At 46.7% G+C, this 15,643-nt stretch overlaps 2 protein-coding genes across 2 annotated transcripts; both read left to right on the top strand.

Moving 5' to 3' along the window:
* Window positions 1-7,171: 7,171 nt before the first annotated feature.
* LOC123086525 (two-component response regulator-like APRR3) lies at window positions 7,172-13,356 on the top strand. The gene is made up of 8 exons (XM_044508282.1): window positions 7,172-7,519; window positions 7,629-7,790; window positions 10,335-10,465; window positions 10,780-10,893; window positions 11,196-11,352; window positions 11,467-11,899; window positions 12,093-12,873; window positions 13,006-13,356. The coding sequence occupies exons 1-8, from the start codon at window positions 7,333-7,335 to the stop codon at window positions 13,117-13,119; spliced, it is 2,079 nt and encodes a 692-aa protein (XP_044364217.1). The 5' UTR covers window positions 7,172-7,332; the 3' UTR covers window positions 13,120-13,356.
* Window positions 13,357-13,591: 235 nt separating this feature from the next.
* Window positions 13,592-14,875, top strand: LOC123086526 (vegetative cell wall protein gp1). Its single transcript, XM_044508283.1, has one exon. It carries the CDS (start codon window positions 14,050-14,052, stop codon window positions 14,638-14,640), a length of 591 nt encoding a protein of 196 aa, XP_044364218.1. The 5' UTR covers window positions 13,592-14,049; the 3' UTR covers window positions 14,641-14,875.
* The last annotated feature ends 768 nt before the right edge of the window (window positions 14,876-15,643 follow it).

Genomic DNA, 15,643 nt, shown 5'->3' on the forward strand with positions numbered 1-15,643 from the left:
CGAACCCGTAGGGTCTACACACTTAAGGTTCGGTTACGCTAGGGTTGTTGATATATTAGTATACGGTAACCCAAAAGTTGTTCAGAGTCCCGGATGAGATCCCGAACGTCACGAGGAGTTTCGGAATGGTCAGGAGGTGAAGATTTATATATAGGAAGTCAAGTTTCGGCCATCGAGAAGGTTTCGGGGGTAATCGGTATTGTACCGGGACCACCGGAAGGGTCCCGGGGGTCCACCGGGTGGGGCCACCTATCCCGGAGGGCCCCATGGGCTGAAGTGGGAGGGGAACCAGCCCCTAGTGGGCTGGTGCGCCCCCTTGGGCCTCCCCCTGCGCCTAGGGTTGGAAACCCTAGGGGTGGGGGCGCCCCACTTGGCTTTGGGGGCACTCCACCCCCCTTGGCCGCCGCCCCCCTTGGAGATTGCATCTCCTAGGGCCGCCGCCCCCTAGGGGTCCTATATATAGTGGGGGTGAGGGAGGGCAGCCGCACCCTAGCCCTTGGCACCTCCCTCTCCCTCCCGTGACACTTCTTCCTCTCCCTGAGCTTGGCGAAGCCATGCCGAGATCACCGTTGCTTCCACCACCACGTCGTCGTGCTGCTGGATCTCCATCAACCTCTCCTTCCCCCTTGCTGGATCAAGTTGGAGGAGACGTCTTCCCAACCGTACGTGTGTTGAACGCGGAGGTGCCGTCCGTTCGGCGCTAGGTCATCAGTGATTTGGATCACGACGAGTACGACTCCATCACCCCCGTTCTCTTGAACGCTTCCGCTCGCGATCTACAAGGGTATGTAGATGCACTCTCCTCTCCCTCGTTGCTAGATGACTCCATAGATTGATCTTGGTGATGCGTAGAAAATTTTAAATTCTGCTACGTTCCCCAACAGGAGGGGGACCGGCGCTTCATCCTCGACAACAGCCCGTGGACGTACAACGGGATGCCTTCCTGATGGTGGCGTACGACGGCAGCATTCTGCCGGGCGATGTGGAGGTCGCCTACATGCCTATATGGGCGCGCATCCATGATGTTCCCCGGTCATGCTGGATGAAGGGGTGGCATGGAAGCTTGGGGCCATGCTTGGTGAGGTCCTCGAGGTGGACACGAACAGGAGTGGTAAGATCTGGGGTGACTTCATAAGAGTTAGGGCTAACCATGATGTTGATGAACCTCCCCAGAACAAAATCACACCCCATGATTAACCTAGGAATGAGCTGTTCTTTTTAGAGGTGAAGTATGAAAGGGACCCTAGGTTTTGTGGCTTTTGTGGTTTTCCTGGGCATGGCCAATGCGACTGTAAGTTGCCGGTGGACCTCCAAGATATGAGGTACACGGCAACAATGCACGCCTCCCCATTTAAAAAGAGTAACAGTAAGGGAGGGTATGTTGCTCCGGTGGCGAGCAGTGCAAGGCGGCTACTTAGCTTTGGGAGAGAAGTGTTCAGAGGGGGCACAGCTAGTCTGACCGAACAGGCGAAAGAGAGGCCCTCGGAGGAGGTCCTTGCAAACCCTGTGGTGTAGGTGGCTATAGCTGCAGTCAGCGCAATCAAGGTGTCGGATGGGGGCTCCACTTCTCTGTCGCAGGTGGTGCCCTCTGTCCCGAACCATGTTGGAAAAGAAGCAGAAGATGGGGAGCAAACCAAGACGCTCCCAGAACATGGAAGCGTACCAGCTGAGGAGGAGTCTGTGGGGGACGGCACCCTATCTGACACACACCAAAAAGTTTCAGAGAAGCAACCTGTCGTGGCAGGGATTGAGGAGGACCTGAGTTTCCCGCCTGGGTTTGGGCCTGTGGCCAGATACTCCAAGGCAACGGCCGACGCCCCTACACCAACTCTAGCGCCAGTCACTGCTGAGGGTGCTGCAGCTAAAATCAGGGTTCTGAATGGTAACAGGATGGCACTTGCAAGTGTTGAGCAGGTGGTGTCTGTTCTTGGCAAGAGGGGAGATAGAGAGAAGGAGTATGGTGAACCTGCGGATTCAGAGGAAAAGGAAGAAGGTAAGGAACAGGAGAAAAAGATCAAAGGAACTGCTGGTGAGGAGGATGGGAAGGGTTTTGGCGACGAGGACGGATTGGAAGCAACTGGAATAGGGGCTCCCGGTACACTGGTGGGTGCCAAGGACGGCGACCAGGAGCCATGACGATCATGGCATGGAACTGTCGAGGCCTCGGGCAACCTCGCACAGTTCAGGAACTTGTGTGCCTAGTGCACACCTACAAGCCCAAGCTCGTCTTCCTATCTGAAACACGACAAAATAATAAGTACGTCAGTAATATGAAGTGGAGGCTCGTCCTTCGTCATTGTATCACGCAACCCGGCGCTGGGAAAGGTGTCGGCATTGCCCTCTTTTATGATGAGAGTGTTGAAATAAAGAAGATTGTTATGGGGGCGAGGTATATCGATGTGTTAATCCATTTGAATCCTCAAGGGCTGCAATGGAGAGGGACCTTTGTCTATGGAGAACCAAAAGCTCATGAACGTCACCATATGTGGACCCTTCTTAGGAGGATAAAACATACTAGTGATTTGCCATGGCTGATGATGGGTGACTTCAACGAAACAATGTGGCAATCTGAACATTACTCAGCTGCTAAAAGATCAGAGAAGAATATGGAAAATTTTCGGGAGGTTTTGTCGGACTGTAATCTGTTTGATATAGGTTTCAAAGGACTAGGGTGGACATACAGTAACAAGCAATCTGGGTACTCGAATGTCCGCACACGATTAGACAGATGTGTGGCAGCCCCTGAATGGTCAGACCACTTTAAAAATGCAACAGTGGAACACATCTGCTCGTCTAGATCGGACCACCTCCCCATTCTATTGCGAGTTGGAAGTAGGATAGAATGGAGACCGGTGGACCAGAGAAGAAGTCGTACATTCAGATATGAGCAAATGTGGGAAAGAGCTAAATCTCTGCAAAACACTATAGCCACAGCTTGGAAGGAAGATGGCCCGACTGGAAACCTACAGCAAGTCTGCTCAAAACTGAAACACATGCAGGAGGATCTGCGTAGATGGGCGGAAAGAGACTTTGGTTCAGTCATTAAAAAGACAACAGAAATTAGAGCTAAACTCAAGAGGATCTGGAGCTCGGCACCATCACTCGAACAACAAGAAAGAGCTGATTCTCTAGCCCGAGAGCTGGACGAATTGCTACTTAGGGAGGAACTCATGTGGCGGCAGCGTTCGCGAGCTACTTACCTTAGAGAGGGAGACATGAATACCAAGTGGTTCCAATAGAAAGCGACTTGGAGAAGGAAGAAAAACACCATTGCAAAACTGAGAAATGAAAATGGGGCCTGGGTAGAGGACACGAGTGGGATACATGAAATGACAAACTCTTTCTTTAAAAAACTCTATGAGAAAGAAGAAGGGGTAGAGCCAACCGGAATTTTGGACTTGATTGTGGACAGAGTTAATAGCGAGATGAATGACATGCTGACCAAACCCTTCGCCGAGACGGAAATCAGTGACGCTCTGTTCCAAATCGGCCCCCTCAAAGCCCCGGGCCCGATGGCTTCCCGGCGCGTTTCTTCCAAAGAAACTGGGAAGAAATAAAAGATGACATTATTAGAGGGTTTTCTGATTTCTTTGATAATGGTGCCCTCCTAGAAGGTCTCAATGACACTGTGATCGTCCTCATTCCAAAAGGAAATGACCCCCAATCACTAAAGGACTTCAGGCCCATTAGCCTGTGCAACGTCATGTACAAAGTGGTGTCCAAGTGCCTTGTCAACCGCTTGCGGCCTATACTTGATGAGATTATTTCGGAGACACAAAGCGCCTTTATTCCGGGGAGGATGATCACGGATAATGCCATTATAGCGTTTGAATGCTTCCACAAAATCCAGCACAGCAAGAATGTCAGAGATAACTATTGCGCATACAAACTGGACCTAGCTAAAGCTTACGACAGGGTGGACTGGAATTTCTTGGAAGGTGTGCTCCAGAGATTTGGCCTCTGCAGTAAATGGACGAACTGGGTGATGCAGTGTGTCCGCTCCGTGAGATATTCAGTGAGATGTAATGAGGAACTGCTAGACCCATTTGTCCCAACTAGAGGCTTGTGTCAAGGTGATCCTCTCAGCCCGTATCTCTTCCTCTTTGTCGCAGACGGATTAGTACATCTGTTAAGAAAGGAACTGATGGAGAACAACCTGACACCGATCAAGATTGTGAGAAACAGCCCAGGAATCTCCAATCTCCTTTTTACAAATGACAACCTGCTTTTTTCCAAGGCTACAACGGAACAAGCTGAAACTATTAAGAGGGTCCTTTCCACCTTCCATAAATGCACCGGACAGCTACTCAGCGAGAGCAAATGCTCCCTCCTCTTCAATAGAGCATGCCCGGCCGCTGTGAGAGAGGATATAAAAAAAAACCTTGGGGTGCAGTCTGACACCTTTGAGAGTAAGTACCTTGGTCTACCCACCCCGGAAGGAAGGATGAAGGACGACCAGTTCCAGCCAATCATGGACGGATTCAGAAAGAGATGTAATGATTGGTCGGAAAAATTCATGTCGTACGCGGCAAAGGAGGTCCATGTGAAAGCGGTGGTTCAGAGCCTCCCTACATTCACTATGAGTGTTTTCATGTTGTCAAAAGGTTTTTGCGAAAAGTATGAAAGAATGGTTAGAGACTTCTGGTGGGGGGATGAATCGGGGCATAGAAAGGTCCACTGGATGGCCTGGGATCGCATGACAAAACCTAAGAGAGCAGGCGGTATTGGCTTCAGAGATATGCATTTTTTCAACCAAGCCCTGCTTGCGAAACAAGGATGGAGATTGATTCAAAACTCGGAAAGCCTTTGTGCAAGAGTGCTAAAATCAAAGTACTACCCGAATGGAAATTTGCTGGACACCGTTTTTGCGTCGGACGCCTCGCCGGTTTGGAGAGCCATTGAGTTCGGATTGCAGCTTCTGAAGAAAGGACTCATCTGGAGAGTAGGCGATGGAAAGAAAATACAAATCCAACACGATCAGTGGCTCCCAAGAAGGGAGGCCCTATTGACAGCTGCCTTTATCAGAAGATCTTGACTCTGGTGGGTTAATCAACTTATGCACCCGGACAGGAAAGAGTGGAACGAAGGTCTCATTCGACAGATCTTCTACCCATTCGATGCCGAGGAGATTTGCAAGATCCCCATTCCGTCATCTAATGTGGAGGATCGGGTAGCGTGGCACTTCGAGAACAATGGGGTATTCTCGGTCAAAAGTGCTTACAAGCTTGCTGAATATCTCGCTTGGCCAAGCAACATCCCGTCTAGCTCGTCTAGGGAACCAACGGACCGCAGCATCTGGGACCTCATCTGGAAGGCGAAAGTGCCTGGAAAAGTTCAAATCTTCGCGTGGACAGTGGCAACAAAAAACCCTTGCTACTAAAGAGAACAAGCACAAGAGAACCCTTGAAGTGGACGCTACTTGTAGCATTTGTGGCAATGGCAGAGAGGATGAATTTCACGCCGTCGTTATGTGCACCAAAAGCAGAGGGCTCAGGTCAGCAATGAGAGAAATCTGGAACCTGCCAACAGAAAAGAAGTTCTGGTATACAGGAGATAACTGGCTGCAAGTCCTGCTAGACTCTGAAAACGAGGAAACTCGGGCAAAATTTTTGCTGCTTTTATGGCGCTCTTGGCACCTAAGGGAAGACTGCGTGCGGAATGATGGAAAACAGACAATCAAATCATCAGTCCAATTCCTCGAGAAATACGAGGAGGAAATCAGATTAGCGGGATCCCCAGTGATGTCGTTGGACCGGAAAACTAATACCGAGGAGGCCAATCACGAGCTGAGTTATGCAGAGGCCTCGGGCATGCGATGGTCTCCACCATGTCCATGCATAGTAAAATTAAACACTGACGCTGCATATGCAAAAGAATCAGGAACGGGCGCGGCTGGTTTTGTCGCCAGATATCATCGCGGAGTCCTACTCCTATCTGGTTGCAAGGAGCTGCAGACGAGCCACATCATTGAGGAGGCAGAGGGAAGAGCATCATTGGTTGGTCTGCAATCACTGGCGGCGATCCACAGCGGTGAGATAGTCCTAGAGATGGACAACCAAACGATGGTCAATGAAGTGGACAGGAAGAGCCCCACGCGATCCCACTGCTATGGCATAATCATGGACATCAAACTTGCATTGGGCGCCTTTGATGCATGCAAAATAGTCCATACCAAGCGGAGCAACAATACATACCGAAAAAGGCTTTCGCCCCGCTTTATAAATAAAGCAAACCGCCACGAGCACATACAAGGACTAGTTCAGAAACACACACCCAAGAAACACAACAAATAGGTTCAGAGGTACTGCTGAGGGCACAGCTCAACAAGTCCAAAACACACACGACACACAATAAAGGCTCATCCGGGGTTAAGGCCGGAGACCAATGGGGCCGGAGACCAATGGGGTTAAGCGGAGCAACAATGGCCTGGCCCACGGGCTTGCTGCACTCCACAGAAACAACGGTGATTAGATGATACTTGCTGATGTCCGGACTAGTCTACGATCTTTGATGCTGGCTGAATGTACTAGTCTTTCTGAGTAGTCTTATTGCTACTCCAGATCTAAAAAAAAATTGGGGCGAATTCATATGGAGTTGGATCACATCACGAAAAATAGGGTGAATTCATATGGGGAGTTGGATCACATCACAGAATGGGGCAATTCATGTCTCTGGACATGAAAACTGAAATATAGGAAACCAGAATTAAAGAGGATAATGCGGTTGCTAAAAATTTCAGCTCAACTTTATTTACGTATAAAAAACCGGCCGGCCAACTGTACTCCACGTAGTTCTTGGAAGACTTGTCCGTGAAGAAACCAGGCGCCGTCTGTCATGTATGGATGGATGGATGACACTCCTAGTAGATCTTTCCTCTTTTTTTTTTGACTGGTGATCTTTCCACCGTTCCTCGTGCCCATCTGTCTGTTCTTCTTCGATGGCACTTTCCACAAGTGGCGGCCGAGACCAGCCAGCAGCCACTAAAATACTCTGGCAAAAACGAGAGGCCACCAGCTCCCGGCGAAATATCCCCGTGAAAAAATGACACACCCAAAATCGCACCAGAAATATCACGCCCGAAACACTTCAGGTTTCACCCACACGACACTCCACCCCAGAAAAGCACCCCAACCGAAAAACAGACCGGAGCAGTGCAGTGGAGGAGGGGAGGGAAAAATATCTGGCAGCGCTCGTGGGTATTATCTGGCCCATTTCCACCCGTGCCTTCGATCCTCTCTCTCCCCCCACCCCCGCGTGACGTGGCACGCAGGGCTGCAGATATTTTCATCCGTTCCCCTCTCTCCACCTCCCACGACGGACGGCGACGACGAGATGCCCCCCGACGCCGACGCCGGGGAGCCGGCGGCCGCGGCGGCGGGGCCCGGAGGAGGGGCGGCGCGCGGGGTGATCCGCTGGGACGAGATCCTGCCGCGCCGCTCGCTCCGGGTGCTCCTCGTCGAGCACGACGACTCCACCCGCCAGGTCGTCACCGCGCTCCTCCGCAAGTGCGGGTACCGCGGTGAGCCAGCCTTCCTTCTTCTAGCTTAGCCGCGCTCGCGCTTGCGCGGCCAGCCGATTTTCCTGCTGCTGAATTGGGCTATGTGTTTCTTCTCGGGAGGTGACGCCAGTGGCGGCGGTGGCGGACGGGATGAAGGCGTGGGAGGTCATGCGGGGCCGCGCGTACGCCTTCGACCTCGTGCTCACGGAGGTCAACATGCCCACGCTCTCCGGAATCGACCTGCTCTCCAGGATCGTCGCGGCTGACGAGTGCAAGAACATCCCCGTTATAAGTAAGACGCCGGCGTCCGACTAACGCTTCATATCAGCTTGAGTATCATCAGTGGCGTAAGGCTCAGGACGATCTGGCAAACGTACTCGATTTCGCTATCTAGCAGCTGCTTTAAGCAGGGGATTCAGCGCATATTTTTATATGCTAATTGCTTAACCGTGTAGGCTGGTTTTTGTGTGTGTCTATGGTCATACTGCTCCTGGATAATCGGAACCAACTTCAAATGGATTTGGCGATCTGCTTTAGTCCCGTGCCGGCTACTTTTAGTCAGTGTCTGTCTCTGCTCTCAGTTGTAACTGAATTACCGTTGTCATTGTCGGATTCTGCTCGAGTATTGCTATGGGTATGCTCCACGTGTCGTGTTTCTGAATCTTTTTAACTAATTTGTCTTGTGCGGTATCTCTTGATGAATAAATTGGCAGCTTAATTTTGGTGCAATTTAGGGGATCAGAGCAAGTTTTTTTGGCAGAATGACAATGGTAGTTATGAGTACTTTTTAAGCGAATTGTCATTAAAAATATGTTTGATTGGGATTGAAGGTCTAACTTTACATGGGCACACTTTTAATAGGTAAATGGATATTTTGAGGTCCTAATTAGGTACTTGAACTAAAACCATGACACTTATTATGGATCGGAGGGAGTAGCTTAATTGAGGAACCATACTATTTCATAATGTGAACAAATGCCTATAAATGGATATTTTTCTATGCTAATTGCTTAATTGTAGTTGGCTGATTTTCTTTTGTTGTCTATATGGTCACATATGGTACTGCTCCTGGATAATTGGAGCTAAATTCATATAGATTTGGCGATCTGCTTTAGTCCCATGTCGGCTACTTTTAGTCAGTGTCTGTCTCTGCTCTTAGTTGTAACTGAATCACCGTTGTCATTGTCGGATTCCGCTCGAGTATCGCTATGGGTATGCTTCACGTGTTGTGTTTCTGAATCTTTTTAACAGATTTGTCTTGTGCGATATCTCTTGATTAATAAATCGCCAGCTTAATTTTGGTGCAATTTATGGGATCAGAGCAAGTTTTTTGGCAGAATGACAATGGTAGTTATGAGTACTTTGTAAGGCTACTCATAGTGGGGAGTATCATATACTAGGATCATGCATATGATACTAGTGTATGATACTACCTTCATAGTGCATAGTATAATAGATTAGTGTCATATATGATCTTATTTATTGCCATGCATGATACGTACTCCCTCCGTTCCTAAATATAAGACGTTTTGGCTGTTCAAATTGATCTGCCAAAACGTCATATATTTAGGAACAGAGGGAGTAGTAGCATAGCATTTATTATGATACGGTATCTACCTATGTTACTCTAACCCTCTCTCTCTTCTTTAATTGTCTGCCACATCAGCATGTTTACTAGTCCTGAGTGCATGATACTAGCTAAGATACCACCACTATGGCTAGCCTAAGCGAATTGACGTTAAAAATATGTTTGATTGGGATTCAAGGTCTAACTTGACATGGGTACACTTTTAATAGATAAATGGATATTTTGTGGTACACTTTTAATAAGTACACTTATTATGGATTGGAGGGAGTAGCTTAATTGAGGAACCATACTATTTCATAGTGTGCCAACTGCCTATAAATGGATTTTTTTTAATGCTAATTGCTTAACTGTGGTAGGCTGATTCTTTTTGTCTATGGTCACAACTGCTCCTGGATATTTGGAACTAAATTCAAATGGATTGCTCCCGTGTTGTCTACTGTTAGTCAGTGTCCGTCTCTGCTCTCAGTTGTAATTGAATTACCGTTGTCGTTGTCGGATTCCATTCAAGTATCGCTATGGGTATGCTCCACGTGTTGTGTTTCTGACTCTTTTTAACAGATTTGTCTTGTGTGGTATCTCTTGATGAATAAATTGGCAGCTTAATTTTGGTGCAGTTTATGGGTTCGGAGCAAGTTTGTTGGCAAAATTGCAATGGTAGTTATGGCTACTTTTTAAGCGATTTGACGTTAAAAATATGTTTGATTGAGATTGAAGGTCTAACTTTACATTGGTGCCATTTTAATAGGTAAATGGGTAGTTTAAGGTCCTAATTAGCTAGTTTAATTGAGGAACCATACTATTTCATAGTGTGCGTAACTGCCTATAAATGAAGACCTCAAGTTTCCAAAAAAAGGCTGCTAATTTTGGAAATTAAATTAATAGTAGTTCAGTTCACATGTTCGAAATAGTGGGAAGAGAGCAATCACATCATTGCTAAGATGCTAAGTGATTATTGTATATGATGCTATGGATATACATAAGTAGATGCTATGTATCTATACTAAAATAACAAAAGAGTCTCTTAAGCGCTACACGTGAAAAATGCATGGTCCTGCTACACACTATGTGATGAGTGCATTCAGGGGAATGCAATCACTTTGCCCCTAATACGACAAACACGTAAGCAGCCAGGTGGCATAGTGGAGTGATGGGCGTATTGCTGACGTTAGTAACGAAGTGTGTAACATGAGATGCCTTCAATTAGAATTCTCTTCGACTCAATATTCACTTCATTGGTTATCTGTGCAGTGATGTCATCCCAAGATTCCATTGGCACAGTGCTAAAGTGCATGCAGAATGGGGCAGTGGACTTCCTCGTGAAGCCAGTTAGGAAGAATGAGTTGCGTAACTTATGGCAACATGTGTGGAGGCGGCACTCGGTAAGTCCTCATTCAGGAAGTCTTTCCGAATGTTTTCTTTTGCAGCCTGTGTGTTATGGGGAATGAATGATGGGGTAGCCTTCATCAATTGTACTATTTGTCCTACATCTGCTAGTCATTTCTGGATACTTTTTTAATGCATTTTCCTTGAAAATATTATCAACTGTATAATGTGCACTGATTTTGGTTGTGCAAGATTACGAGTGCTATATTGTTGATGCAGTTGTATAAGCTTTTAGCAAATAGGAATATTTTTGTTTATCCTAGCTTTCTGAGGTGTAATTACTAATTAGGCCTTGCACATTCCATTTCAGATGAACAGCCAATTAAATGCATCAGAAAACAATGCAGCCAGCAACCATATAAGTGTGAATTCTGGTACCGGGTCAAAGACAGGAGAAAACAGCGATGAGAAAAGTGATGCTCAGGTGAGCAACTGAGCTGGCTTATACCTTATTTGTCTAACTGATATCAAAGTATGAGTAGAGTGGTATCACTCCTAACTCAGGTTGATAATGCTAAGCAAGTGAAATTGAAACCTGAAGCAAACAAAGACACTGTTTTTTCTATGTCTTTTTGTTCTTGTCACTACCAGTTAACTGTAGCCATCACTTTTTACTGAAACCTTAGTTTATCATAACTGATTTTTAAAATTCTGGTTACTCTTTTTAATTATTGGCGTTCTTCTGCACCTAAAATCCTATGGACACTCTTCTGACATGATTATCAGAGCTCTGGAAGCAAAAGGGAGACTGACATTCAGAGTGTTGAGAAATTACCGGAGATTGTGGCACATAATGGAGCAAGCTCATGCAGAGAACTAAAAATACAGAATGGGCCTTTTGATAGAATGAACACAAAGGCACTTGCATTAAAGGGCACTGATGGTATGAAACCTAAATATGCTTCTCTGTTATTTGATGTTCTTGTGCTCGGTTTATTGGCCATCTAGTGTGTAAATTGCACATCTAATAAGTGTGATTTTACCTGGTGTTGTGTAGATGCTCCAAGTGGAAATGCATGTGGCACCAGTAAGCAGCAAGTGTTTTCAGCTGAGAAGAATGTGTGTTCCAAGTATCTTCATGGCATTACTTCTGCAAAGGTTGCTGGACAGATAATGGACAACGCCATGAGGATTGCTGATGCAAGTTCATGTCGTCCAAGTGATCCTGGCAAAGATCTTATGGCTACTGGCCAACCAACAACTAGCAAAAAATGCAAATCTCCAGTCACAAAGAATAACGCTGTCAAGCCTGTCATGGAAAATACCCTTCATGAAAATTCAAAGGGTGCTGCGATCGGCCATCCCCAGCCTTGCCCCTCTCACTTGCTGGATGTCAACTTAGGAAAGCAACAGCGTTCTGATGGTCATGTGAACCAAGAACTGAGGGATAAGGATAATTTTAATCACTCAAATTCTTCAGCCTTTTCAAGGTACTTACATGTTCATTATTTTAAATTTTGATCCAAATAATTTTGGCTTGGAATGGTCATTTATTTCATTGAGAACACTGTTTTCATATTTTAGACCCTGAGGTTGATATTAGCAATTGCTTGCACATATACCCTGTGCAATTCTGATTAGCGCTCTATTATGCATGCTCTCACATGCTTTGCAACATGACAGGTATGGTAATAAAAGAATAGAGCCATCAGCTAAGCAACTGTCTCTTCCCTCCGTCCACTTAACTTATCAAGAATCTGTTTATGACAAGAATGTTCAATCTAGTGGGGCTTTGCCCTCGCATGAACACCATACATGCAAGATTACAATGCAAGCTCAGGCTCCTTTGGACAGTTGCACAGTGGGTCCTGCCATCCCGTCTTCAAGCAGTGCAAGAGAAGATGCTGGCACAATCAGTTCCTCCCCTAGAAAGGACAATTTCGGTCATCCTCCTTATGGCTTTATACCTGTTCCAATTTCTGTCGCTGCTGCTATACCGTACCAGTACAGTGCAATTATGCCTCCGATATACTACACACAGCCTCCTTTTATGCAATGCGATCCATCTGGCATCAACCAGATGGGAATTCAGCATGCATATCATTCTAGTTACCATCAAAATCTTGGTAAACCATCAGAGATTGATGAACACAGACAGCTAGAAGAAAACCAGCGGTTGCATCATTCAAAACAAATTCTCCAAGAATCAGGAGAACCTATTGACTTGTTGAGAGCTCATGCAGAGCGCAATAACCAGAGTGCTAGTTGTAGCCAGGATATCCGTGGATGGACTGTGAGCGGTGAAACTGATACAAACACCAACGCAATAATTGCCCCAGAAAGCGGCAACGAGAGTGGCATCCAGAACTTCGGTTACAATGGACTGGATAGTGATCGGTCTCGTCGTGAAGCTGCCTTGATGAAATTCCGCATGAAAAGGAAAGATAGATGCTTCGAGAAGAAGGTGTTCTATTTGTCAAACCTAAATATTCTGCAAATTCACAAATCATGCATGCGCACTTATATATTCTTTTTCGCAAACACTTGGTTTTTCTTACAGTTATTCCCTTTTATCTGTTTACCTTTCGCTCTACAGGTCAGATATCACAGCAGGAAGAAGCTTGCAGAGCAAAGACCAAGAATCAAGGGGCAGTTTGTTAGCCAAAAACTCAAGTCAGCTACAACAACGGAAGATGCAGAAACAGATTAGTGACGTTGTTAATCCATGACTGTCCTTTTGATACTTCGCTTCCCAGAGGGGAATTTAAAGTAACTGGTAAGAGTGAAAGGCTGGCAAAAGTTTTCCTTACAGGGTTAGCCTTTTGTACAAGTGTTCCGTGTACTTCTTTGTCGGTTGTTTATTGACATGGTTTGCCTGTAAAGAGTGTCGAATTGAAAATCCTCTGGGGGGATAGGAAATCAATGCAGATATTCAGATTTTCCGTCACATGTTTGTGGTGTGTTACATCCTTACAGTAGCTCTAGATTATAGTCAGTAAGCCTTGCTTCCTCACATGAGCATGCCCAATGTAATTATGCTTTCCCTTAGCTGTATTTCCTCCTCTATGTAAGATGATTGAAGGACAACCTGCCAACGTTTTTTCTTTCATTTCAAACCCCTGTTTGAAAGGCGGGTTATCCTTTTCCCAGTTCTTGCGGTCATTCAACAGTTTCCTGTGGAACTGCCGCGGAACGTTTTGAGGCCATAATAGAGTAGCAACTCACCCGACTTCTTTCTCCAACCGACCAGGCTTCTGCAGATGCTTTACCTGCCTTGCACTCTGCAGATCATTACACATGCACTTCTCAATCTACTATCCCTGTCACTCTATCTTACAAAAGTTTGCCAACACTTTTGAGCTCCATGAGACAAGGTATCAGTCACAAACATATGTTACGGTGGCCGATTTCTTGAGACGCATCAATCGTTTGGTGCCAATCCTGGAGAGGAGCATCTTCTCTTTACACCCTGCTTCTCATATTCTCTCCCAGCTTGCACCTGAAGTTTCACACATCTTCTCCTGCACTGCACTTCTTGGCTTATAAACCGGCAGCTCCGGCCCACAAGCAGCCGATCGCAGGAATCTCATTCCCCCACCTGCGCCAAGCAAGCTCATGAGAGCAGCCTGTCAAGGTGGCAATGGAGGGACCAAGAGCGGTGGCGATGGTGGCGGTGATCGTCCTGGTGGCGTGTTGTGGTGCTCAGCTGGCTGTCGCCGGAGGTGACCAGGGCCAGCCGGCGGCGGGAGGGCCGGAGGCGAGTCTGCTGTGCATCAGCGAGTGCGGGACGTGCCCCACGGTGTGCACGTCGCCGCCGCCAGCTCCTCCCTCGCCGTCATCATCATCATCTACACCGTCGCCTCCCTCGCCGTCATCGTCATCATCAACACCGTCGCCTCCCTCGCCATCGACGTCGATCCTCCCGCTGCCCACGCCCCCGCCGCCGTATCTGACTCTGCTGCTCCCGCCGCCCCCGTCGTCATCGTCGACGGAGCTGCCCCCGTCCACGCCGTCGCCGACTCCACCGAAGAGCAGCGGCGGGTCGTCATCGTCTTCGTCTTCCTCGGCTCCGTCCTCGCACTTCTCGTCGCCGCCGTCCCCGCCGTCGTCCTCGGCGAACCCGTACTACTACTTCTACCTCTCCGGGGGCAGCAGGAGCCGCGGCGCGTCGAGCGTCTACGCCGTCGTCATCCTCGCGCTGCTCCTGCCCGCCGTCACCTTTTGGAGGTGAGATGAGGTGTTGGACGTTGTCGTTGCGTCGCCGTGTGCCCATTCTGGTGAACTCCTCGTGTGTTTATAGTACTACAAGTACTGTCACTTCTTTTCCCTTCCCGGCCCCCGTCAGATTCAGAAGCTAGCAGCACTTCCACTGTCTAGTAGTAATTCGTTTTTGTTGTTGTAACCCTGTCTAGTAATTCGTCCCTTGTGTAATGTTACTGCTGATTATTAACTATTACAAGTGCACACACTACTGTTTATTTTGGTCGTAACTAGTAATCGTACACGTGCAAATGCACGTTTATCTAAAATAAAATTGATCCTTATTCAGTTTTCACACTGGTATAAGTGTGAACATATAATTTTAATGATCTAAAATGTCTTATATTTGTTTATAGAGGAAGTATCTTTTATTCAAAATTGTTGCTACTATAGAGATCTTATTTGAAGATGAAACCATCCAAATATGTTCACACGATTTTTTTAAGGGAATATATTCACATTGTTCGCAGCAAACATCAATATGAAAAACTCTGTATTAATATTTCAAACGACTTAAATAACTTCCACTATACATTGGAAAACTGAAAACATGTCTGTGCTTATATGGTTGACTTACAATACCATGCATGATTTGATTCCATTGTTTGATACTCCATCCAACTCTAACTCTTCTCTATAACTGAAAATCAACCAAGAAAAACAGAAAAGAGAAACAAACTATAAGAACATGAGTAAACCTTATCTCGCTTCGACGCAAATCATGGATGATTGTGGGCGCCCAACCGCTGATTATGTAAAATTACCTAGAAGGTTCAGCTCTGATGGTTCTGCAAGCAAGTATCTTGTCTAGATATAATAGTTCTAGGGACAAACCTAAAAACTTTATTAGATGCCCTTGATGCACTGTAAGGCCTTGCAGTGTTAGCTCGAACAGCCCAACTGTATGGACATGTAAATCAGGTATCGACATAAAAACATGGACGAAGATTCTATATATTTTTGTAGGTGAAAAA

This window comes from Triticum aestivum, chromosome 4A (assembly GCF_018294505.1).
Source record: "Triticum aestivum cultivar Chinese Spring chromosome 4A, IWGSC CS RefSeq v2.1, whole genome shotgun sequence".
In the NCBI taxonomy this organism is placed as follows: Eukaryota; Viridiplantae; Streptophyta; class Magnoliopsida; order Poales; family Poaceae; genus Triticum; species Triticum aestivum.